Here is a 26,767-nt window from a genome sequence, read left to right as displayed (position 1 = left end):
ACTCTTCAGATGCATAGTGGAGTCTCCATTTATAGACATTGGCTGAAATTCTGTTACATAAGTTTATGTCAGTCAATGCTGATAATAGCAGATGCAAGTTTTTAAACCTCATTTAAAACATTCTATTTCCTTTCTTCTGGTTCTGAGAGATCTCTTTTGCCCAGAGGAAGCCTTTGAGAGCCTCAGTATGTGTGCATGTGAGCGTGCACTTTTGTGTGTGTCTTTAAATTAGGAATATTGCTGACAGTCTGTTACCCAAAGGCCTGGCCCTATTTCTCAAAAAAATTAAGACCCTAGGGCTGTCACCAGACTCAATGGGTTCAATTCCCCCCCCCAGCGTCTTCCAAACCATCAAAAACAGGGTCTTGGACATAGAAGGGCAAACACTGTTTAGCGCGGCCCTGAAAGTCTGCTCCCCGCTGCACTTTCAGCTACCCCTTACCCTCGGACGCAGACCCAGTTACCTACATCATCTAGAACAGCCACAAGACCGCTGGGCATTCACCCTCGCTAGATGTAACATAGTACCATCAAGTCTAGTGCAGGGTAGGTACAAGGGCTTACCAACAGAACTGAGAGTTTGCCCATGTGGCCAGGGAAAGACTGAATCCCTGCAACACATGCTATTTTATTGTACACTGTACAAGGACATCCGTCTGTCACATCTGACGGCTTTTCTCCTCTCTCATTCCGGATGGGCAGACCTGAGGAAAATACAATACCTTCTATGTGACCTTAGTAAGGAAGTCACTCTATCCACTGCTAGATACGTCCAGGCCATTATTCAGAGACGCCGCAACATGCTTCCCCAAAACGAGGGGCTCCAATTACGATTTCCTGGCACCTCCTCTTGCCTGTAATGAATCTTTCCCCAGTATTTTATTGTGTTATTATGTTATTTATGCAGCATGCCAATAAAGGTTTCTGTTTCTGTTTCTAAATTAGGAATAAAAGCCAGTGGCTGATGGCATCAGCAGCTTTGCACAGGCACACTTCACTAACTGCATTCTGGCCATTGATACAGTAGTAGGGAAGGAAGGAGTATGAAATATTTTAGACGGACCTCTACAGTTGTAACCATATTAAACCTTCCGTGGCAAAAAATGAAAATAGATTGTGTGCTTCCTTTGGTAGTAATATTATACCAGAATAAAATCTTTGCATAAAGAGAGATGAAAAGCAATAGAAACAGATCCACTTAGGTTCTCAGAACACTGAATTTAAAAAATGTGTTAATGGGAAGTGAAGAATCTGCACAAAATAAATAGTAGAATGACTTTTTGCTCTCCAATACTTGTCAGCCAGGTGGAGGGAAAATGTCTAGTTGATGTGTGCATGTCTAGAGTGGCCGTATAGACCAGATGGGTGGGTTATAATCAAATAAATAAATAAATAAATATGAGCTAAATTTTGTGATAGTAGGTGAATCAATTTTTTTAGAATAATGTTTGTTTTCTCTGAATGCTGTACTCTTATTGTATCCCATGATTTCTAAGAATGGATTTGCTGTAATTGGATGCAAGAAATAGGCCCATAGCTATGCTGTCTCTGAGCTCCTTGGTCTTTTGACATGTACTGAATGACTGCAGAGCTGTTTTTGATCCATGAACGCTATCTATTAGTAGCTTTTGCAGACACTGTTACAAAATGTGGCAGAACTAAAATTGGCATTGCACTCATTATTGGCAGTTTCTCATTAATCCAGTAACCCATTCTGGAAAGTTTCAGACTTTTCCTTAATGTTCTAATGTACTCAGAACTAAATGTTAATTTCCTTCATAGTCACATATGGATTTGGTTAAATTTAACTTATTTTTTTCCCTTCAGAAGGTTAAAACAAACTTGTAAATGTTGTCAGCCTGAATAGATTTCTTGGTACACTGCTACAACTCAGCAGAATGATAACATCTACTGTATTAGGAATAGCCCATATGGCTCCTTGACTTGATGATCCATAGAGTCTTCTCCAGCTCTGTAGTATTAAGCTGCTGCTGATTTTTAATAAGCTTCACCCGTACTTGGAGGAATATGTGGTAAATATATATTCAATAATATATTTAAAATAGATATTCAAACATACAGTATTTGAATTCTCTTTACTATACCTTTAATTACACAGATCAATTCTGATGTGCACTGCTCTTTTACTTTTTCATCTACACATCCTCTTAGTAGTACTGTTACAAATGTGAAACTGCGGGTGAAACAAAGTATCTTATTTTTGACTATCTGTTTAGGCTTTGACTGTGAGAAGATTGGACTTCTATTTGTTTTTGTTTTGTTTTTGACATTTTTTTCTCCTCTTTGACTTTGGGGTATGTTGATCACATTGCAGAGAAGATCTGAAATTTCTACCTAGCCATTTTGTTTTCTATGATGGAAATGTGACTGATTATGATTTTATGACTTGATTCTAAATATGAATTCTTTTTTTTTTATAGCTTTGCAGGGCATGGTCCCTCAATGTTGTTTCCAGATTCTGTAATGCTAACATTTGGTTAAGCTCTGTTCAACCTTGTATTTCTCTTAATCTTTGCTTACATACAATTATATTGCATTCTCCTGTCTGTACATAGTTTCCATGGTTGTAAAAGCAATTGACATTGTGGATTTACCATGTATGTGTACAAATTTAATCTGAAAATATTTCAGCAAGAAGCATGAAATAAAAGAAAAACATTTTGGCACTAAGACTAACTGATACAGTATATCGTTTTCCTGAAAATAAGACCTGACCTGAAAATAAGGCCTAGTAAGATTTTTCAGGATGCTTGTAATATAAGCCCTACCCCCAAAATAAGCCCCAGTTAAGTGAAACCCCTCCCTCCACCATTGTGCAGCAACCAGAAGAAGATGACATAACTGTATTTGAATAAATGTAGATTGTTGTACATGAAAAAAATCCCCTGAAAATAAGCCCTAATGCGTTTTTTGGAGCAAAAATTAATATAAGACCCTGTCTTATTTTTGGGGAAACATGGTATTTTAAAGTAAGCTTCCATGGAAGATCATCCACTTCTTCAGACATATGAGTTGGAATACAGAGATTGCACAGTAAAACATTCATGTCAGACTCTAAGAATCATAGGCTTATGATTGCATTTCACACCGGTAATGATCCATGACTTCTGTTTGGTATTCAGTTCTTTTGTAGTCTGGTTCTGTAAACATTCTAACAAAAGACACAAAACAAGAGAAAAGAAAAAAAAGAGATGTAGCACTTTAAAGACTATCTGTAAGCAGTAACATGATTAAAGGAAACAGTAGAGGAACAATACAGTGGTGCCTCGCTAGACAGTTACCCCGCATGATAGTTTTTTCGCTAGACATTGACTTTTTGTGATCGCTATAGTGATTCGCAAAACAGTGATTCCTATGGGGAAATTTCGCTGGACAATATTTGGTCCGTGCTTCGCAAACCAATTTTCGCTAGACAATGATTTTGACAGCTCCCTCCGCGCTCTCAAAACAGGTGTTTTCGGGACCTAAGCTTCGCAAGACAGCGATTTAAACAGCTGATTGGCAGTTTGTAAAGCGGCTTTCCTATGGCCGATCTTCACTAGACAATGATGATTCTTCCCCTTTGGAACGCATTAAACAGGTTTCAATGCATTCCAATGGGGAAATGTTTTTCACTAGATAATGATTTCGCTAAACAGCGATTTCAGTGGAACAGATTATCATCGTCTAGTGAGGCACCACTGTATAGAGAATAACATTTTTGAGTCTTGTTCTGAGAGATGGGTCTGGTAATTGTGAAGAAAAATAACAGATAACATCATCATTATTGCATTTAGTAATTGATATGGATATGGTTTCTTAAGTTATTGCCAAATGTAATAATTATGCTGTTATCTAATTTATTTTCCTTCACAACTACCAGACCCCTCTTTCAGAACAGGCTCAAAGGTAGTTTGTCATTCTATATTATTTCTCGACTGTTTCCTTTAATCATGTTACTGCTTACAGATAGATTTTAAAGTGCCTCAACATCTTTCTTTTTCTTTTTATTTGTTTTGTGTCTTGGAATATTTAAAGAACCAGACTTCAAAAGAATTGAATACTAAATAGAGGTCATAAATCACTGCAGGTATGAAGTGCAACCATACCGTACGCCACTGTCTCTTAGAGTGAGGTAGTTAAGCAGTGGCCTCACTTGCTTGGTCAACTTTTTGATTCTTTGCCCATGTTGATAGCACATCTCACTGCAGGTAACTGTGAATATAATTGTGTGACCCTTCAGAAAGGAGCTAATATAGTATACAAACATGATGTGTGGGTGGAATCATGAAAATATATCATTTAGTTTTCGTTTGATTATAAATAAATATATGTAATTGTAAGGATGACTTTAAACAATTTATAATTCACTGAAGGGAAGATTTAGTACAGGCGTGGACAAGGTGTTGCCCATGGGCTGCAAATAGCAACCTATGAGACCAAATGTGGCCCCCAGCACTCCTGGGCTGCCCCCCAAGACCCAAATGGAATTGAAAACACAATAAGATATACATTAGAAACAATTACGTACACTATAAACTAATTAAAATACAGTGATAATTAAAAATGATAAATTTTAACAAACTATCTTAACTAAAAATGCCATTCAGAGACTTACTCATGATTGTTAAAAGCCTGCCTGAAAAGGTGGGTCTTCAGCTATTGGTAAATGGATAAAAGGGAGGGGTCCAGCCTGACTTCCTGAGGGAGATCATTCCGTGATCGGGAGCAGGCATAGAGAAGACCCTCTAATATTCCCCCATCAGATGTGCCTGTATTGGCAGGGGAACTGGAAAGTGGGCCTCTTCTGATGATCTCAAGATTAAAGAAGCCTCATATGGGGAGATCTTGATGCAGCTTCCTAATCTTGATGCAGCTTCCTGATTCTGACAAGTGTCTAAGGCCTCAGTCCTAAATACAGCTAACAGAGACAGAGAGCAAGTGCCACTGAATTAAGTTAAACTGAGTAAACGTGTTTGCGATCATGCTGTACATTACAGCTTTCTGCTAATTGAATGTATTTCACATTGAGACTGAGATGCAGTATTTATAATTCTCCTGTTGCTGTTTTGGATTTACTCTTTAGTGATTTTATTGTGACAATTGAAATTTACAGAACTACTGATTTTGCAGTAATAATCTGTGTGCTGTACCATGTATGAGAGGCACCAGTATCCTTCCTAATTTTGCTGTTGTTTCATTCATGCATGTAGATGTAAGAAGGGATACACCAAATCCCTTTCAGTGTGGTTAGGACAGGTTCGACCAGTAAACAAGTAATATATGTAGTAATTTATTTGTATTCTGTTTTTAAGCAGTAATGCTTGCAGCAGCTTGCCTTGAAAACATATGCATAACATAGTTATAAAAATACAACTAGCTTTTAAAACTTATATCAACCTCTTATTTTTTAAAAAAATGTTAAGATTCGAAATGAAATGCAAACACACTTCTTTAGTAATTTGACATATCTTTAGTAATATGGATCACATATGCATTGGAGAGAAGAATTCATTTTTAGCAACCATTCCTACAGTAATTTTAAACATAATTTCCTCTATGCATTTAGTACACAAGCATTACTCTGCTTAACCATGGAAAATTACATAATGACTTCCAGTGTCGAAAATGAAGAAATGCCAGCAAGACTTGTATATATCATTAAACAAAACACCATTGCTAATTCCATGTGACAAGAAACTTCATTTTACTTAGCTTGAAAGCCAAAGATTATTGCTTATATTTCAGATAGGCAAAATATTTGGCTTAATATTATTCATATTTAAAGAACTGCTGCAAGCAACAGTAAATATAAAATCAATTGATATTGCTTACAGTAATGTTCATATGTGTTGAACTGATTTAGAAAAGACTAATTGGGACTGTCTGTTAAAGTTGCTTCCTGGACTAAAATTCTTCTTCCCAAATTTATTAATGGATGACATTATGACATTAAAACAAGTAGTTTTTTTGATACATACAGAGTGTTGAAAATCAAACAAAGACAGACTGCAATAATGGAACATAAAGCATAGTTAATTGTGGATGAACAGGAAAACTAAATTAGGAAGATATGTGTACTTTTGATCTTTCTCTTTAGCTGAACATTTGCTGTTTCTCTCACATGGCAAACCACAAAAGTATGCTTTAGGTACCATTGGCTATTATAAATTGAAAAATACTTAAAGTGTGTAGCAGATGGACTGTGTACAATGGAGGGAATGTGTACAATGTAGGTTATTTTGTCCTTGTTAAATGTGTATGGAAATTCCTATGTTGATTTAATAACATTGAATGACATTTCAGAGGGTGCCATGTAATCTTGTTACCTGGAATATTAGACAATTTGGAATATCAATATTTTCAGGAAATTGAATCCCAAGATTTGCAGTTTTTATTGCACACCATCTGAATCTACACCCAGTTATATAGTACATAGTAAATGCCATTCTGTATTGAAATGCTACATTAAAGGTTTAGTGACCATTTAAAGTACAGTGGTGCCTCGCATAGTGATTGCATCGTATAACGATGAAATCGCTTTGCGATGAAGATTTTGTGATCGCTTTTGCGATCGCTTTCCGATGTTCCCTATGGGGAAATTTCGCTTTGCGATGATCGGTTCCCTGCTTGGGGAACGGATCATGGCAAAGCAAACAGCTGATTGGCGCCTCGGGAGGAGGGAGGGAGGAGGGGTGAAGGGCCTGGCCCCAATCCCTGCGCGCAGCAACCCCTGGGGCGCCGAGCCAGAGAGCAGTTGCGGCGGGCGGCGCTGCAAAGGAGGAGGCGCCCGCCGGGGACCGGGATCAGGGTGGCAGTGGCTGGACGGGGGCGGCGGTGCACCAGAGACCCCCTCCTCGCCCGCCAAGGAGACCGGGAGTGCAGGGTTGGCTCACTGGCGGTGGCTGGCGCGCCCCTTCTCTCTCCTCCTCCCCACCCCGGGCGGCTGCCTTCTTCCAGCCTGCTGCTCACCGGCCTTGTCCGGGTGTCTCCCTGGCTAGCTGGCGAGCCGCGTTAGGCTGGCACGCCCCTTCCCTCTCCTCCTCCCCACCCCGGGCGGCTGCATCCCTTTAACCCCTCGCTCGCCTGCCTTAGCCGAGTGTCTCCCGGGCTAGCTGACTGGCTGGCGAGCGATCGGTGGCCGGCACGTCCCTTCCCACCCACCCCTTCCCCACCCCCCTGCGGCTGCATTCCTTTAACCCCTCACTCGCCTGCCTTAGCCGGGTGTCTCCCGGGCTAGCTGACTGGCTGGCGAGCGATCGGTGGCCGGCACGTCCCTTCCCACCCACCCCTTCCCCCCCGGCGGCTGCATCTCTTTAACCCCTCGCTCGCCTGCCTTAGCCAGGTGTCTCCTGGGCTAGCTGGTGAGCGATCGGTGGCCGGCATGTCCCTTCCCCACCCCCCCTTCCCCACCCCCGGCGGCTGCATCCCTTCAACCCCTCGCTCGCCGGCCTTAGCCGGGTGTCTCCCGGGCTAGCTGACTGGCTGGCGAGCGATGGGTGGCCGGCGCATCCCTTCCCACCCACCCCTTCCCCACCCCCGGCGGCTGCATCCCTCCAGACTGCTGCTCACCGGAGAAAGACCCTCCAGCCCACCTGTTTGTACCCCGGGACAGCCCCGGCAAGGAGGCCGGGCGTCCTCCAGGGCTGGCTAGCAGTGGAACTTGGCTTTGCTATGATCAGTTCAGATCATAGCAATGCTTTTATAACAGCTGACTGGCGGTTTCAAAATGGCCCTCCGCTGTTTCTGGGCCAGATTCCTCCCTTACCGAACAGCGAAAATGGCCGCGCTATGGAGGATCTTCGCTGAACTGTGAGTTTCAAGCCAATAGGAACGCATTAATTACGTTTTAATGTGTTTCTATGGGCTTTTTTGCCCCGTATAGCGACGAATCCGTATAGCGACGATTTTTCCGGAACGGATTATCGTCGCTATGCGGGGCACCACTGTACATGCAGGCTTTTCAGGTATTGAATATGGGAAGACAATTTCTTCCCATATTCAATATGGGAAGCATGACAGAAAGCACACAATTTGTGCTTTCTGTCATAAATGATTGTTTGCCATAACATTTAAGCTGCTTAAGATTTTAATAAATCTTTCAAGATGTGTATGTTTTTTGTGAGTGCAAACTTGAATCTGTCATGCTACTGAAAATTAGTAAAGTGAGACGAGTCAGCAAGATAAATAAGATATACTGTAGTTGAAACAATTCATGTGAGGATCTTCCCAATATAGGGTTGTAATGTTACATTTTCTCTCTCTCCATGTAAACAATGTATAAATATTCAAGGAGTTGGAAGTATCACTAATTGTTTATTGCTATATTACTGTTTGAGTTTAAGTGTAGTTTGTCGTAGAATTAGTTGAACTGAACTTTTAGAAGAGGTAGCTGTGTTAGTCTGTGCTAACATATAAGGCAGAAACAGAAGAAAAATAAAAAAATAAAGAAGACAAAAAAGAAGTGGCACATTGAAGACTAATTGCTGTATTTTAATATGAGCTTTTGTGGACAAGAAGAAGTGGATTTCTCCACAAAAGCTCATATTAAAATAAAGCAGTTAATCTTTAAGGTGCTGTAACGTTTCAGTCTTCTTTTTTTATTTTTCTTTTGTTTTTGCTTGAACTGAATTTGAATGCTTTAATATTGTGGCCAAAATCCTCCAGTGTAATCTGTGCTGATGTAGGAGAAGGATGTTACTTGACTGGTACAAATCAGAGTCCCTGCTTCAATTCCTCATTATTTCAATTCTGTCTCATTCTGTGTAAGCTGCATGAGACCTGGAATAGAAGCAAAAACTCCTTAATTTGTGGCAGTGTGCTGCTGCTGTTCATGTCATTTTTTCATGGGAAATGAGTGAAATGCCAGATGATTGGAGGATAGTTAATGTCCCTATCGTTTTAAAAAAGGAGAAACCTGGGAACTACAGATAAGTCAGCCTGACATCAATCCCAGGGAAAATTCTGGAGCAGATTATAAAACAGTCATTCTGCAAGCACCTAGAAAACAACACAGTAATAACTAGAAGCCAACACGGGTTTGTCAAAAACAAATCCTATCAGACTAATCTGATCTCATTTTTTTGAATTGGGTAACCTCCCTGACTGAGAGAATGCTGTAGACGTTGTATATCTTGATTTCAGAAAAGCTTTTGACAAAGTGCCCCATGATATTCTGATTAGCAAGCTAACTAGGTGTTGGCTACAGAAACATACCATATTTTTCCTTGTATAAGACGCCCCCATGTATAAGATGCCCCCTCACTTTTCTAACCCAAAATTAAGAAATCTAAGTGGGGCTTAGCAAGTGTAAGAGGAAAGGGATCAAACACTGCAGGATCACTTTGATCCCTGCTTTCCCCTCCACTTGTTTTTTCTCTCCTCAGCTTACTTCCGTGTATAAGATGACCCTCAATTTTTAGTCTAAAGATTTTATACAAAAGTATAGTCTTATACATGGAAAAAATATGGTACTCAAGAGAGGGTGATGATTCATGGCTCCATCTCAAATTGGGAGGAGGTAACAAGTGGTTTACCCCAGTGCTCATCAATGTTTTTCAATATTTTTCTTCATAACCTGGATAAGATGGTCTAAAGAATTTTGATTTGTATATGACACAAAATTGGGTGGAATAACTAATACCCTGGAAGACAGAAACAATATTCAAAATGATCTGGATAGACTTGAGCACTGGGCTTAAAAACAAAAAACAAAACAAAAACAGAATGAAATTCAAGAGGGATAAGTGCAAAGTACTGCACCTTGAAAAAAGAAAGCAAACATGCAGTTACAATACGGGGGATACCTGTCTCAGCAATACTACAGGCAAGAAGGATCTTGGAGTCATTGTAGATCACAAGGTGAATATGAGCCAACAGTGTGATGTGGCTATTAAAAAGGCAAATGCTATTTTAGGCTACATTAATAGAAGTATAATCTCCAGATCCTGCGAGGTACTTGTTTCCCTCTATTCAGTACACATTAGGCCTCACCTTGAGTACTGTGTCCAGTTCTGGACACCCACTTCAAGAAGGATGCCTACAAATTGGAACAAGTTCAGAGGAGGGTGACAAGGATGATCAGGAGACTAGAAATGAAGCCCTATGAGGAAAGACTGAAAGAACTGGGCATGTTTAGCCTTGTGAAAAGAAGACTGATGGCCTTATTTGTCCCTTCCAACTTCATGATTCTGTGATTCTATGTTTGCCCATGTTTTAATTAGAAATTAAAAGTCTATACTGATTATATTTGGCAAACAGGATCTTGATGGATATGAGAGAGAGAGAGAGAGAGAGATCAGATGATATATATGTTCACTGTTATATTTCCAAAATACTTTTCCAAGCTTAGTATACATAAGCAGGTAGCAGAGGCCACTCAATATAAATATAGGAACTGTACACAAGGGCAATAAAACTATTTCTATTGGAAGTTGTGAAATAAAGTGCCTTCAATATTAAATGTATTTCCATTTATCCTTTAAAATGTATAATTTAGCTCTGCAGCACTTGATAGGAAAATTTGTAGAACTTCAGCACAGCCATGAAAGCATGCTGCTTATATACCGCCCCATAGTGCTTCAAGCGGTCTCTGGGCAGTTTACAAGTTAATTATGCAGGCTACACATTCTCTCCCCCCCCCCCCCAGGCGAGCTGAGTACTCATTTTACCAACCTCGGAAGGATAGAAGGCTGAGTCAGCCTTGAGCCGGCTGCCTGGGATTGAACCCTGGGTCGTGAGCACAGTTTTGGCTGCAGTACAACAGTTTAACCACTGCACCACGAGGCTCTTCATTGCACATCTGTGTCTAATTCTCCTTCTTGGGCAGTGTCTCAAATAAATCTGAGAGTTTCCTGAGTATATCATTTCTGTCACACATAGGTCTCTTGCACTTTTTAACCTAAGGGGCTGATCAAGTATGTATGGTGCCTAACTTCAGTGAATCCATAGCTTCTGTAGTTCCTTCTTTTTTGAGCCCTTGGTAGATACATCTCAACTGTATGTGCACAAATGGGTGCACACACAATTATTTCTATGTTTTTACTCATCTGCTGGTATCATTCTGTCTAAACTAGTATTTGTATTTAATTGCAGGATCGCACAAGAACCTTTGACATGCATTCACTGGAGAACTCGTTAATTGACATAATGAGAGCTGAAAGTGATTCACTGAAAGGTAAACTTGGAATGCTATTTTTAACCAGTAAATTATTGGAATAACATATTTGCAAAGAAAACAAGTTTAGTATTTACAGAATGGCTAAGGAGGTTACTTTGCCCTTCTGTTTACTAGTTTGCCCCATTCAAGACCACCTTTTTCATTTATCTCAAGAGAAAGGTGCAAGTCAAATATTTGTATATGCTTGTTGCCTTCCTTTTAATGATACAATTTAAAAAAACAAGTCATACTGTCCAGAGTTTGAGGTGTTTAAAATTCTTAATGCTTTTAAAACATGGAGTTGAAAATTAAAGGCAGTATATGAAATTCTCCTAGCCAGTTGGCATATTTTTTGTGAAATAATAGTTAAGGTGTTGTGAGGATATCAGAGGCTTTGCTAGAATAGAAATGAACCAACAGGGCCAGCCTTTCACCGTGTAGATATGGTCTTGCAAAACAGAGATCAAGTAGAACAGGTATATGTATGTAGAATTGTCCGTGTTTGGAATATTTCAGGTAATGTTGTTTTACCTTCCTTTGTGGTCTGATACAGGCTATAATACAGAGTGATATAGAATTTGTGGCAAGTTGTAGGCAACGTAATGCAGAATTTGTCAAAGTAATGTGCACAGTTCAGGCAGCTATGGATAGTGACCAGTTACTAGTCCTATTCCATAATTTAGGGCTTTTCAGTTCCTCTCGGTGGTATATTTATTTTATTTCTATTTTATTTAAAATATTGTTATCTTCCCTTTCTCCTGGAAAGGACCCAAGGCAGCTCCATGAAATGTAGTTCCCATTTGCCAAGAGGCATCTGTGTTCCAAAGCCAAATGATATTTTTTATATATAAACTACATTTTCCTGGTGGAACAAAACAAAAATAAAAACAAAACTATTGTAGCAACTTAAAGATTGATAGATTTTTTTTAAACTGTGGCCTTCATCAGCTCTGGTATCTGACTGTGTAGCCAAAGACTGGAAATTTGATTTTCTACTCTGCCTTCCCAGATAAGAGACAGCCTGTATTGTCTTAGGAAGGCTAAAGAGTTCCAATGGTAAACTACTTTTAAATACACTGTACCTAGAAAACTCTGGAATGGGTTGCCATAAGTTAAAACAAACTTAATACCACACAGTTGTTAGTTTTTGTGGATTACAACCCACTTCCTCAGCCAAAAATCAAAACATTCTTTTTCTTGATATAACTCTAATGTTATCACAACATCTGAAAACAACCACCCATCTGTTTGAAAGACAAAAGCCTACCATTGGTATCATCTGACATAGAAGCTGATTTCTGCACCTACTACAGAATAGTCTTATAATCAATCAGTACTTTGAATGTTCATTTTTGGTGTTAATAATGACCTTGTCATTTTGAACATTCATTTGTCACCCTTTCTTACCCATCTATTTTGTCTTCATTTTGTTCCATGTACTCTAGATATTTAAACCTCTCGCCTGTTATACTCCTTATATTTTAAGAAGAGGAATGTAATCCATCAGTGCTGATACTGAAATAAATCACTCTAAATTGCCACAGACCTTTTTTAATTTTTGTTTTGTTTTCATTATTTGTTTTCTTTTCATTATTTTTGTTTTGTTTTTATTATCATTATAAGACAGTTACCTCTTTGAAAACTAGTACATTTTGCATTTTATTGACTTAGCCAAAGGCCATCCACCAACAACCCAGAGTAGGCTGAGGCCTAAACAGTGCTGATCTTTGCCACTCCTGGACAGTTACCTGAAGTCCAAAAAATACTAATTCAGAGGAACATTTAAGGCTCTGGCAAATATAAGAACAGCAGTACTAAGCTTTTGCTTAGCTCCATCTGCATTGCTGTGGACACCAATAAAGTCCAGGCTCACACAAAATGAATTAAGATCTTCTAATCTCTAAGTTTGTACTGAAGTCTGGTCAACACTGTCAATAACACCATTCCTGCATAAACCTTTGGCAGATATGTCTGAGAGTTTGTGTGTTCTCTACACTTAACACAAAGAATTAACTAACTCTCTGCTATTTGATAAAATGAGCAATACTTCTATTAGCTGTGAATTTAAGTACTTGGGGGATTATGGAAGCACCATAAATGATCATATATGTGTCCTGAAAATAGTTTGAAATCAAAACATCCCTGCGCATTTTGAATTCATATCTGTAGAAAACAACAGGTTATGCAAGTTAATTGTCTTGTTGAAGGTCATTGCTGATACAGTAATTTTAATTTACATGTCTGGGAGTTTCATACATCTGATTCTTTATATACCCACTTTGTCCAAATTTTTCTGCAGTTCATTACTGATCTAGGGTAGCTAGAGTAGGTTTAGGATCTTCCTTGAAAGTACATTTCTTCTTTTGTTGAGAATTACCTTAACATTTTAGCAGTGCTTCTAGGCTCAGAGAATCTCCAGAAGCTGACAGACTGGTTTGCTAGTGTTTTTGCCACTCATGTGTGGTGTGACAAGAAGTAGCTATTACTGTCACAATCCTACATAGCTATTTAAGGTGGGGAATAAATAATGCAGGTAAAACTTGTATAGAGACCTGTGTAGCAAGCATCACCTTTGTTTATTACTTTGAGAGACTGAGAGCAAATAATGAGTTATCTTAACCTTTCTAGAAGCTGGAACCACCCAGCATAGTATAATGTGTCAAGAGGTGTATTCTGGGAACTTCCATGTCTTGAGTAATAATAAAGAATCTAAGTTATTGTTTAATTTCAGCTAGTTGTTACTAATGCTAGCTTCCAGAACCTTTCAGAAGGCACCTTTATGTTCTTCTATTAGGTGGTAGTTGAAACTGTTTCTTCATTGCCTTTTTTTCTGGGGTTGAGTAGCTTAGAGCAGTGGTTCTTAACCTTTTTGAAAGAAACGCCCCCTTGAGCCATTGAGGAAGTTATCATCGCCCCCCTCCCTGAGGTGATATCTTACCTACCTACCTACCTACCTACCTACCTACCTACCTACCTACCTACCTACCTACCTACCTACCTACCTACCTACCTACCTACCTACCTACCTACCTACCTACCTACCTACCTAGTCTCCCTCCCCACCCGGGTGCGAGGCAGCGCTTCACGGGGTGAGGATGAGGACCCAAGAGACCCTTTCCTTCCACCCAATCCACACTCAGTGCTCCCATAAAGGAGAAAGGCGAGATGTGGCAGTTAGAAAGACCTGGATCATCTGGCAGCAGCACCAGCACCAGATCTACTGCCAGCACTGCGGCTGCAGTCGCCTTCACAGGTTTGGCTCGCTCCAGTGCCCCCTACCGCCCCCCTTCTGTTCTTTTGCCCCCACACCGCCCCTTTTTGTTCTACCGCCCCCCTGAAAAATGAAAGCGCCCCCTGGGGGGCATTATTGCCCATGTTAAGAACCACTGGCTTAGAGCACATGCAGATTTCCTCATCTCTGAGTATCTGCAGCTAAGTTCCATTTAATTGAGAAAGCAGTGGTCAGTGTATTGCTGAGGGACGATAACCTGAACGATTTCTAGGCTGATGTGTTGCTTTTCCAGAGAGGCAGAATCCTGTGGTATGCAGAGATGTCAATTAGGCCCAACTTTTCCTGTTTCAAAATACTTTCCCTTGGTGTAAATGTTAAGGGTAATATATGTGTCTTTATCTCTAAAAGATACAGTGGTAGTAACAATTCATTGAAACTGTCACATGATTTTAAAAAATCTTAGTTAATCAAATATTTGAGATCAATATCAATACTAAACTGAGTAAAGCATAATATATATTTTTGTAGGCAGTGCCAACCTATATCACAGCACCACCTTTTCACATTCTGTCTCCTCATATGTCATCTTAGAGAGATGTCTCTGCCATTCATAGCCGTTGTCTATACTTCTATTAGTTTTAAAAGTTTTGCCTGTGTATTATGAGGGGAGGACCTTTTAAATAGATTGATATGACTGGATAGATGACTGAGCCTTGGTTTTAAAATAACATTAACTATGGTTGAAACTATAGCCCTATTTGGTCATTATCAGAACAAGAATAAGTATGGCGGCTAGAGGGGTGTGCTCTAGCCTTGCTCTGTTTCCAGTTTCATTGTTCTCTTATACTTGAAAGCCAGTGAGTCTGAAGAAGAGTGCTCATGCCTATCTGAGGGTGTTCTTGGTGTGAACCAAGACCTTGGAAAATAAGCATCCTGGCTCTCCTTTTCAGATTTATTGCATTCCATATTTAAAAGAACAATGAACTTGGAAACAGAGGGAGTGAGGTTGGCATGTTTCTCCCTGTATGTGGTAAGTGTGTCTGCTTTAATAATTGCTGAATAAGGTTAATGTAAAGGAGCACGGAATGAATTTTTAGGCTTGTGCCCTTTCTTCCTTCTCCATATATTGCAATTCCCTACCTTCCTAGTTCTCAGCAAACTATAATTTCCGTTACATATAAACTCGAAAACCATACACCAGAATGAGTCCCTTATCTGTGATTCTTGTTTGCAGGGCAAGTACAAACTATACTTCTAAAAAGGTTGCTGATGAACCTTCATATTTTGAAGAATACAGTCCTTTTGTTAAAACAGAATTGCTTTAGTATCCTTTAATAATAATTCAGTTTGAGTTAATTCTTACTAATTGAAAGACAGTCTGTAGATTAAATGACAATTATATAGCTGACACAAGCTAACTTTTGCTTGAGTTGCAGTATTAATCTAGCAGAGGTACATTTTTTGTTTAAACTACCCGTATTTTTCGCTCCATAAGACGCACCTTTCCATAAGACGCACCAATTTTTTAGGAGAAGAAAACAGGAAAATATAATCTGTTTTCTTCGCTCCATAAGACGCACAGACTTTCCACACCCCTGTTCTGTGGGAAAAAAGTGAGTCTTATGGTGCAAAAAATACAGTAGTTTAGCTATAAAGTAGGCCCATATGCAAGGATACATAAAATATTAGCTTACTGTTCATTGTGGTTGCCAGTGGCGCTAGAGTGCTTTGAAATAGGGCATAATCTTTTCTCCTCTTCACCGATGTTGTAAAGAAAGTAAGAAGCAGTGGGGCATTCTTCTACAGTACCTATTGCTTAGTTAGGTGAGACTCCTTTTTAATTACTTCTGTGATGCTTAGTACCAGTGAGAGCTCTGGGAAAGCAACCTTTGTGTTGCAGAGAATCCTGCTCTTCAGAGGGCCAGGATTATTTTCTCCTCAAAATAAGAGGAGCTGCTGAATGGATTTCTGAATGCCTAGTTGCATCGGTTAGATCTTCTTGGCCTGGGAAATATTCCTTGTGTTTTCTATTTGATGCCACACCCTGATAAAGGCTGGAGAAAGTGGGCATAGCTTCCTTTCATAATCAAGCAATCAAGGTTAGTGTCCTTCTCTCAGTAAATCTGATCTAGCACTTGATGGCTGTCAAGGGTTTTAACTATCACAGGCTCTGTAAGTATGAAATGCATATGTTAATTTAGTTCCAGTATTGCTAGTTTGCCTTTGCAATTTTTAAAGAGTCTATTTATATTATTTATTCAGCTAGAATTTTAAGAGGCTATCTCTGCAATACAGTATTCAGGATATGTATCAGCAAAATTATTTAGTGTTCATTGAATCAGGCTGTCAGTTAACTGCAAATAACCAGCAATATAAACACTGCTTCCAGTACACTGCTCTTCTTTCGGGATTATGTTTCCCTTACAAATAGTATGAGATAATTGTCAGAAGGCTTTATTGCTTTTGCTTTTTTTTTTTTTTTAAAAAAGCAGATTCTATGGTAACTCTAGAACACTTTCTAAATTTCATGAAATAGATTGGCATAGTGGATAAAAAAGCATAGTTAACATCTGGCTGAATGTCTGGCTCTGTACTGTACATGTTAGAAGGACATAGGTAAGGTTAGATTTTGATCACTGAAAATTCTGAAATTTTCTCAAAATTTAGCAAAGAAAGGTGGGAATGGATTGTAGGCAAGTATTGTATAAAAAGCAGTAGTTGCCTTTGCTCTTTCAGCTTGGGTTTCCTCCCTCCTTGAAAAGCTATTGTTTCTGATGATGATGGTAGTTAACTAAGAACACATAGGTAATTCCTGCTGCCTTGCTTTAGTTTGTGTACACACAGCTGGATTCCATCCCCCCTTCTTCTCCTTTTTACATCTGTTTTAATAGTTGGAGATAGTTGGCTATCTCTGACATAATGTCACAGGCAGTCACATTCTTACTTGAAGGAGCAGGGATATAAGTCTCAGTGTGTTTCTATTGATCTTTTTGGTCCATATGCTATTCTTCTCGCAAAGATCACAAAGATCATGCAGTCCACTTCTTTCTTTTTTTCCAGTAAGAAACCATATCCAGTAAACAAGTTTTGAAGTATGCAAAGGGAAAAAAATTACAGTTGCAAGCAATATGTATAGTCTGTGCTATAAGGGCCTAAATAAATTCCTGGGGAAAAATGAATTATTACCTTACTATTTTGTAAGAGCTATCCTGGAAAATGTCCTATATTCTGGTAACTGAAAATAAATGTCTTTTGGCCCTGTTATGAATAGCTATGCCCAGTGCTAACTGGTGGCATGCGGTCTTGCAGTGGAATACTAGGATCTAATCTAAATAGCAAAGGAAGACACTCTTTATTACTGATTTGAACAGTTGTCTTAATAAGTCCATCATATCTGAAGCAATGTTGAGTCATTGCATGTTGCCTAAAGAACTGATAAACCTTATGAGTTGCTTTCAATGTAATGTTCCTGCTCTGTAACAATGGTAAGAAAAACTTTTTTTAAAATTTAAATCATCAAAACAAACAAAAACCCCACCACCTGCTTAACAATCTTGGCTAATAATTGCTGATAGGTTTGCACCAGGCATATTTTTTTTGAAAACCTGCCTAAGAAAATGTCCATAGTTTATATTTGTTTTTTCTCATTTATAGGCTCTTGATGGGGGCAATCAAGGAACCTCACAATGTTAAAAAAATTAAAAACACAATAAATTATATATTTAAAATAAACTATAATTATAATTAAGATACACTGAATGAGTAAAATGTTTAAAATTTTAAAAATAAATTTGCTCAGCTGAAAAAACAGCATTCAGATACTCAGTTATGATTATTAAAAGCTTGCCTGAAGAGGTGAGTTTTCAGCTGTCACTGGAAAGATAAAAGGCAGGGGGCCAATCTAAACTGCTGAGGCAGAGTATTCTCTTGTGTCCCCATCAAATGTCCATTTGGTTGCAATGGGACGAAGGGGAGGGCGTCCTCTCATGGTTTTAAGGACCGGGAAAGCTTGTATGAAGAAATTCTATCATTCAGAGTACTTTGAAGGCGTGTAAGTTTAGTTAGAAGCAACCAAATAAAAGTAATATTATATTGCAAGTTATCATGGTTAGTAATGCTCAAAATATTACACTTTTACAGAATAAGTCTTTTATGGAGAAATTTATAATCAAATTTCTTTTATGGAGAAAGTCATAATCAAATTAGTGATAGGAGAGTAGACACTTTGAGATTACACTTCAAGTATCATTTAAGCCCTATCAGTTCCATCGTGTACAACCAATCAAAGAGTTGCAGTATGGTTTTATACATTATTCCTTTAACACACCTTATTTTATAGAGAAAGACATGCCCCTGGCACATGAACAGTGGAAGAACAGCACACTAGCTGAACACTGAAATACTCCAGGGTAACAGATTATGTTATAATAATAGCTTTCTTGAAACTGTAAACAAAATGCTTACATGGAATAATGTGGAAATGTTTTAGGGAAGTGTGGGATATGTCCAGAGCTCCAGGATTTCTTAGACTTTTCCACCCTGTGCTTCTGCTGATTCCCAAACTATATGGGTGACATTATCTTCTGTGCACAAAGCTTACACATCATGTGCTGTAGCTGTACACAAGGCTAGAACACACAATGTGTAGCTTTAGTCATAAAAGGGCATTAAGTCTGCAGAGGGGGGATTTAACGTGAACACACAAGCATATTACTGCAGACACTTTGAGTAGAAAAAATTCCCCACAGCTTTACTGGCTGCAACTGAAGTATCTTGACACAGTGTAGGCCACTGATACCAGTACCAGATGACCTTTTTGACAGCTGATGAACTATCTGACTCAGCATACCAGTTAAGGAGAGCCATAGTTCAACAGGCTTACCAAAAGTTATGGCAGAATAATGGCAAGGAACTCATATGAATGATACAGGGAGAGCGGGCTGGGCTTATCTAGCAATGACTGAAGAGGAGTGACATGCTGGACAATGTGATGCTGTCTTAAGTGGACTGAATAGGAAGTAACAAATTTTTATTATTTTATTTATTTATCTTATTATAGGCTGCCTTTCTCCTGATAAGGAGACTCAAGAAAGTTCACAGTATTAAAAAGAATAAAATTAAAAACACAATGAATTATAAATTAAAATAATTAAACTATAACACTGATTAAAATACTCTGAATAATTTAAAACATGAAACATTTAAAACTATCTTAAATAGAAAATGGAATTCAAAGACTCAGTTATGATTATTAAAAGCCTGCCTGAAAAGCTGGATCTTCAAAAGCATAGAAGGGAGGGGGCTGCCCTAACCTCCCAAGGGAGAGTGTTCCACAGCTTGGTAGCAGCTGCAAAGAAGGCCCTCTCTTGCGTCACCATCAGACGTTGTCTAGCAAGGAGAGACAATAGTCCCAGGATGTAGAAATGGCTATCAGTATTTTATTCAAAGGTAAGAGCCCAGTGTGTTTCGGCCAATACACTTTCAGCCTTCTTCAGGGGCACTAACATTGCACTTGTATTGAATCTCTCTCTGAGGATTTTTTAGGGACAGTTTCCCACTCTTTTTCAGATAAGTGCATGAGGCTGTTTTGCAGTGTGTGAGCACATAAATCAGAAGGTTTTGACAATGGCAGAACTTGAAGTATTAAGCAATCTATGAGCTATCCTGAACACATTATGTTGCATGCTATATATAATATCTATTATATACTTATATTGTGTCACCCCAGTGAATGAAAACATACTTATTTCTTATACCCTCCTAGTAAGCAATGTACCCTTGAGCATTATTGCTTAACTTATTTCTATATGTAATTGTTTTAAATGGTCTGTGAATGGTTCTAATGATGTGAATCAGATACATCATTTTTAGTGCAGAATTTGTTAGATTCTTTTTAATATTTGTATACTTAACTGTTCTAGCTTTTAAATATTGTCTTTTAATTATGTTAGCCACCTTGAGTCCTTTTTAAGGAGAAAATACACAGAGAGGGGGGGGAGAGAGAGTCCCTTGTTCTGTTCTCACAGTGGCTAGTTAGGTGCATATCAGAGGTCTCAATGGAGAATATGCATGTAATAGTGCATGCCTATTTGTTTTCTCCAGCAGCTGAGTAGCATACTGCCTTTAGTAAGTGGAATGAACATGGAGCTGTTATGACCAGTGGCTATTCATGGTCTTATTTCCCCATGAATTTCTCATTCTCCTTTGAAGCCATTCAAGTTGATGGCCATTCCTATATCATGTGGTGGATAAAGGCTGGTAGGTCTTCCATAGCTTCACTATGGGCTGTATGAGACATATTTGCTTTTGTCTTTCCTGACTCTCCCACTATGGAACTTAATTGGAGTACCCAGATTCTAAGATTGTGAAGGAGGGGGAAAATCTTTGCCTAGGACATTTTCTCACACTGCATGTATTTCATATTCTTCTATTACGCACTCCCATCATCTTTTTTCTTTTTCAAAATTCCAGAACACATGATAATGTAATTATTCTCATATGGGTTGATTTTGAGTGTTTTAAATTCTTTTCTAATTTCTGACTTTTCAGTGTGAACTTAATGTAATGTAGGGAATTGAGGATTACAGTTTCTGTCATTTCAGTTATATGGTGCCATTTCTCCCAAACTGTGCATGCAAGGTGGTTTACAATGTGGCTAAAAAACAGTAACCTTAAGGTCATTGAACTGTAAAACAGTGTAATTCATTCATTCATTCATTCATTCATTCATTCATTCATTCATTCATTCATTCATTCATTCATTCATTCATTATTTTTACTGCCCATCTAGCAAATTTAAAACACATTATAAAATACAAAGAATGGGGAGGGGGGGGAAGAAACAGGAAGCAAGAAATATTTCATGTAGCCAGGACCCAATAGTATTTTTAGATTACCTTAACCCAAGTTGTATAGAGCTTGGAATTTACAGGAAACCTAATTGGGTTTTTAAGGTAAGTGAGATGTTTAAGCAGTAACCTTAGAAGTGCCACCCATTCAGTGAGTTTCTATGATTGAACAGGGATTAAGCTTCAGATTAACCACTTTCATCCACCAGACATTAGTTTAGGATCAAACCAGTTTACTCAGATTTAGATGGAAAGGAGAAGTATATCGGAGTCATCAGTTTATTGCTGGTTCCAAACTCCAAATCTCCAGATAGGCTCTCTGAGTTAACATATAAAGGTTAGCTACCATATGAGAATACCTGAGGGACTCCACTATAATAATCGGTCTTTGAAGTTCTAATTTCTATCCAGATTGTTAAATAAAAGTTAAAATATGTTTCCTTACTCTTTCATCTGTTTGCTTCTTCACTGTTTGTGTTTTTATAGAGTCATTGAGTAGGGGAGTTGGAAGATAACTATAAGGCCATAGAGTCCAACCCTGTGCTCAATACAGGAATCCAAATCAAAGTATACAGTATATCACAGAAGTGAGTACATCCTCTCACATTTCATAGATATTTTAGTAAATCTTTTCATGTGACAACACTGAAGAAATGACACTTGGTTATAGTGTAAAGCAGTGAGTATACAGCTTGTATAACAGTGTAAATGTGTTGTCTCCTCAAAATAATGCAACACACAGCCATTAATGTCTAAACTGCTGGCAGCAAAAGTGAGTACACCCCTAAGTGACAATGTCCAGATTGGGTCCAAAGTGTCAATATTTTGTGTGGCCACCATTATTTTCCATCATTGCCTTAACCCTCTTGGGCATAGAGTTCACCAGAGCTTCACAGGTTGCCAGTGGAGTCCTCTTCCAGTCCTCCATGAAAACATCACAGAGCTGGTGGATGTTAGAGACTGTGCATACCTCCACCTACTATTTCAGGATGCCCCACAGATGTGCTAAAGGGTTTAGGTCTGGAGACATGCTTGGCCGGTCCATCACCTTTATCCTCAGCTTCTTTAGCAAGGCAGTGGTCATTTTGGAGGTGTGTTTGGAGTTGTTATGTTCGAATACTGCCCTGCGGCCCAATCTCCAAAGGGAGGGGATCATGCTCTGCTTCAGTATGTCACAGTAGATGTTGGCATTCATGGTTCCTTCAATGAACTGTAGCTCCCCAGTACTGGCAGCACTCATGCAGCCCCAGACCATGACATTCCCACCACCATACTTGACTGTAGGCACGACACACTTGTCTTTGTACTCCTCACCTGGTTGCTGCCACACATGCTTGACACTATCTGAACCAGATAGGTTTACCTTGGTCTCATCGGACCACAGGACATGGTTCCAGAAATCCATGTCCTTAGTCTGCTTGTCTGCAGCAAATTATATGCGGGCTTTCTTGTGCATCATCTTTAGAAGAGGCTTCCTTCTGGGACAACAGGCTGGACACCAATTTGATACAGTGTGTGGTGTATGGTCTGAGCACTGACAGGCTGACCCCCCAGCCCTTCATCCTCTGGCAGCACTCATATGTCCATTTCTCAAAGCCAACCTCTGGACATGATGCTGAGCACGGGCACTCAACTTCTTTGGTCGACCATGGTGAGGCCTGTTCTGAGTGGAACCTGTCCTGTTAAACCGCTGTATGGTCTTGACCACCGTGCTGCAGCTCAGTTTCAGGATTTTGGCAATCTTCTTATAGTATAGGGCTTAGGCCATCTTTATGTAGAGCAGCAATTCACTCAGATAGTTCATGACCATGAGGTGCCACGTGGAACTTCCAGTGACCAGTCTGAGAGACTGAGAGCGATAGCACCTGCTCCCCCTTCACATCTGAGACTTGTGACACTAACAGGTCTCATGACACCAGGGAGGGAAAACAACTTTTTGTTGCTGTTGTTTAGTCATTAAGTCGTGTCCGAAAAGAATCTTTTAGACTCTTTGGGCCCAATTTGGATATTGTCATTTAGAGGTATGTTCACTTTTATTGACAGCGGTTTAGACATTAATGGCTGTGTGTTGCACATTTACACTGTTATACAAGCTGTATACTCACTGCTTTACATTGTAGCCAAGTGTCATTTCTTTAGTGTTGTCACATGAAAAGATATACTAAAATGTTTATGAAATGTGAGGGGATGTACTCACTTCTGTGATATACTGTACATGACATGGCTGTCTATTTTTCTCTTGAATGCTTCTAGCACTGGAGTGGTCACCACCTTTCAAATAAATTGGTTCTATTGTCATATTGCTCTGATAGGTAGGACGTTTTTCCTGATATTCAGCTGAAATCTGGCTTCCTGTAACTTGAGCTCATTATAATGTGTCCTAAACTCTGGGATGATGGAGAACAGATCCTGCCCCTCCTCTGTATGACAGTCTTTCAAGTATTTGAAAAGTGCTATCATATCTCCCCTCAATCTTTTCTTCTCAAGGCTAGACATGCCCAGTTCTTTCACTCTTCCCTGATAGGGCTTGGTTTCTAGTCCCCTTATCATCCTTGTTGCCCTCTTCTGAAGTTGTCTTGTAAACAACTGTGTGTCCATATGCAAGTTTTTCTATCCAACCTGCACCTAGTTAGTTTGCTAATCAGAATATCATGGAGCACTTTGTAAGATGCTTTACTGAAGTCAAGATATATTACATCTACAGCATTCCCACCATGTACCAGGGAGGTCACCTGATCAAAAATGATATTAGTCTGGCAGGACTCATTTTTGACAAATGTCTGTTGGGTTCTGGTTATTACTGCATTGTTTTTAAGATGTTTACAGGGTGACTGCTTTGTAATCTGCTCCAGTATCAGGGTGACTGATCTGTAGTGTATTTTCAAACATCGACTGATGTAGAAGATGGAGAAACTCATGGCATGTGAGAAGTAAAAGGAATTAGACACCCTCTTGCATATGGGTTTTGCCATGTTTGCAGGAACAGTATATTTGGTAGATTTCTTTATCTAACCAAACATTTTGGGTTGTTTTGTTTTAATATGCCATCAAATTACATTTAATTTATGGCAACCTTAACAGGCTTCTCAAGGTCTGTGAGATGTTCATTGATTGGATTACCAAGGCCAATCCCCAAAAAGTTTTTATGGCAAAGCCTAAATTTGAACCCATGTCCCCTGAGTGTAATCTGATACTCTGTTCACTACACCACATTGGCTTACAAGCTACTAATTACTTTAGAATGTTTTATATTTTGGAACATTTTAAGTTTGTGTTGAAAATCATCCTAAGACTTTCATGTTTAGTTATTTTTTTTAGTTAACACAAATTCAGTAGCAGTGCCAAAATCTTTTGAGTCCTGAATCGACATGGGATGAATAAAAAAATGAATTGCGATATTTGTTAAAAATTGCTGATTCATTAAATATTTGTCCCTTTGTATTCATGAGTTCTTCCAGAGACCCTGACAAATATGGAGGGACAAATATTTGTCCATTTATTCATCCCCCATACAAAGAGAGGGAAGTCAATCCTTCCCTCTCTTCCTATGGGCCTGCCAATCAGCTGATTGGCAGGCCCATCCCCACAGCCTATCCCTCACCACTTTTCTCTCCCTCCCTTAGCTGCTGCCGCCATCCATCACCGCCTGCTGAGATGGCCTCCACAGCCATGGCCTGCCATAAGGGACACTGAATTTAAAAGATTTAAAGTAACATGAACTGGCTGTAGCATTTCTTTGAAACATTGCTTAAAAAAATTTAACACATCATTGTGGAAGACAATGAAACACTTAAAGTATTCTTTCATGCACATACCTTGCTGCAGATATAAATCTTCATTGTCTTCTGCTTGCATGCAAGGATGAGGAACTGTAAAGTTCTTGCCAGCAAGGATGGTGAGGAGACTTCTGGAGCCTTCAGAATTCTCATGATGATAAGAACAAATGTTTTTTTCTGTGCAAAATGCCCCTTTTGAATAAAATAGTACAGTGGGGTCTTGACTTACGAACGGCTCGACATATGAACGTTTCGACTTACGAACCGCTCTCATAGGAATATATGGACTCGACTTACGAACTTAGATTCGAGTTACGAACTCTTTTTTTCCCTTTTTTTTAAAGCTAAGACATCTTAGGTTAAAAGGAAAAAAGAAAAAAAATTATCCCCCTCTAGTGGCAGACGGCGGAATAGCAGCTTCCCATTAGTTTCTATGGATGAAAAGAGCAGATACGGATCAAATGGTTCTCAATGCATTCCTATGGGAAATGCAGATTCGACTTAAGAACTTTTCGACTTGAGAACTGCCTTCCAATACGGATTAAGTTCGTAAGTCGAGACCCCACTGTACTAGTTGTGCCATTACATGAATTGTACAAATTGTCCCAAACTAGAGTGCTTACTGCTTTAAGGATTGAATGCAAAATAAAATGCAGAACTCTTCAGGGAAGAATATGAGATCTTCGACTTAGTCCTACGTACAGAATGGGAATCTTGCTGTGTTTTAAAATTCCTTGTTGAGATGTCTTGTGTCGGGACAAGCCTACATTGATGAAAATGAGGACTTTAAAGTATTTTCCCCCATCCCTGTATTTTGCCAGGGATATGAAATTTCTATTCTCGCCATTCTCCTGCCCTACAGTATTTGCCTAGCTAGGACATTTTGTTGCTTAGAGTGGAATCTGAAATGCTGCTTCCTACTTTTACTACTATTAACACTTAGGTTTTGCTGCCCCTTTCAAACTATGTTGTTGCCCTTGTCTATTTCCCTTGCATCTGAAATTGGTTGATTCACTGTTCTGCTTTGCAGAATGAGCCTTGCCCCCCAGGTCTTCACATCTCTAGCTCTCAAGCTTCCTGCCTTTTCAAATATATCAATAACTTAGAAATCTTGGTGTTTCAAAATTGTGATCCTCAGCACATTAAACGAAGTTGGTTGGAGCCTTGTTCTCCATATACTTCAGTAATAAATGTTCATACTCTGTTTCCCTTTGACCAGTTTATGCTGTCAAAACTCAAATATGTGAGACAGAAATTTGAATACTAACCACTTCTAGGTATTTGTCCCATACATAATTTATCCATACGCTAGTATTTGTCGTCTCCTAGAACTTTTTTATGCCTGTAATGTCTTTATGCATGTAACTTTACTAATTTGGATCTGTACTTGTTTATCAGTCCAGATAGGCGGGATATAAATTCAATAAATAATAATAAATAATAATAATAATATCACACCAAAGCAAAATACTTAGTATCTTTGGACATTGTCTTAAAAAAAGTTTGAGTACTTGCGTAACAGTCCTTTTTGCTGAATTCTGTATCTTTTATATAAAGCATCATTTTAATCTAGCAACTGGAAAATGGCAATTTGCCATAATAAAAAGGATTTCTACTTGACATAAGAAAACATCAGTTATCTTGGCTAACTTTTGGGTGAATGCTGCTTTTGAATTGTTCACTTGGCTACAAATACAGGTTTTTCAGTTCACTGAATTCATTTAGACCACTTGGCAAAGGGCATGGGAGGTGC

The 26,767-nt window shown here is 39.0% G+C and overlaps 1 protein-coding gene and 1 long non-coding RNA gene across 4 annotated transcripts in view; one reads left to right on the top strand and one right to left on the bottom strand.

Moving 5' to 3' along the window:
- Positions 1 to 26,767, top strand: part of CPEB4 (cytoplasmic polyadenylation element binding protein 4) — a 74,158-nt gene that overhangs the window by 17,501 nt on the left and 29,890 nt on the right. For all 3 annotated transcript variants that reach the window (XM_020806756.3, XM_020806715.3, XM_020806749.3), the window contains exon 3: positions 11,095 to 11,176. In XM_020806756.3, the coding sequence (XP_020662415.1) occupies positions 11,095 to 11,176 (82 nt within the window). The remainder of the gene's footprint in view (positions 1 to 11,094; positions 11,177 to 26,767) is intronic.
- LOC144586852 (uncharacterized) lies at positions 11,976 to 14,286 on the bottom strand. Its single transcript, XR_013541910.1, has 2 exons — positions 14,205 to 14,286; positions 11,976 to 14,172 (listed from the first exon to the last, which is right to left on the bottom strand). It is a non-coding gene; the product is annotated as an uncharacterized LOC144586852 (long non-coding RNA).

Source organism: Pogona vitticeps, chromosome 2, assembly GCF_051106095.1.
Source record: "Pogona vitticeps strain Pit_001003342236 chromosome 2, PviZW2.1, whole genome shotgun sequence".
In the NCBI taxonomy this organism is placed as follows: domain Eukaryota; kingdom Metazoa; phylum Chordata; class Lepidosauria; order Squamata; family Agamidae; genus Pogona; species Pogona vitticeps.
This window is presented reverse-complemented; position numbering and strand designations above follow the sequence as displayed.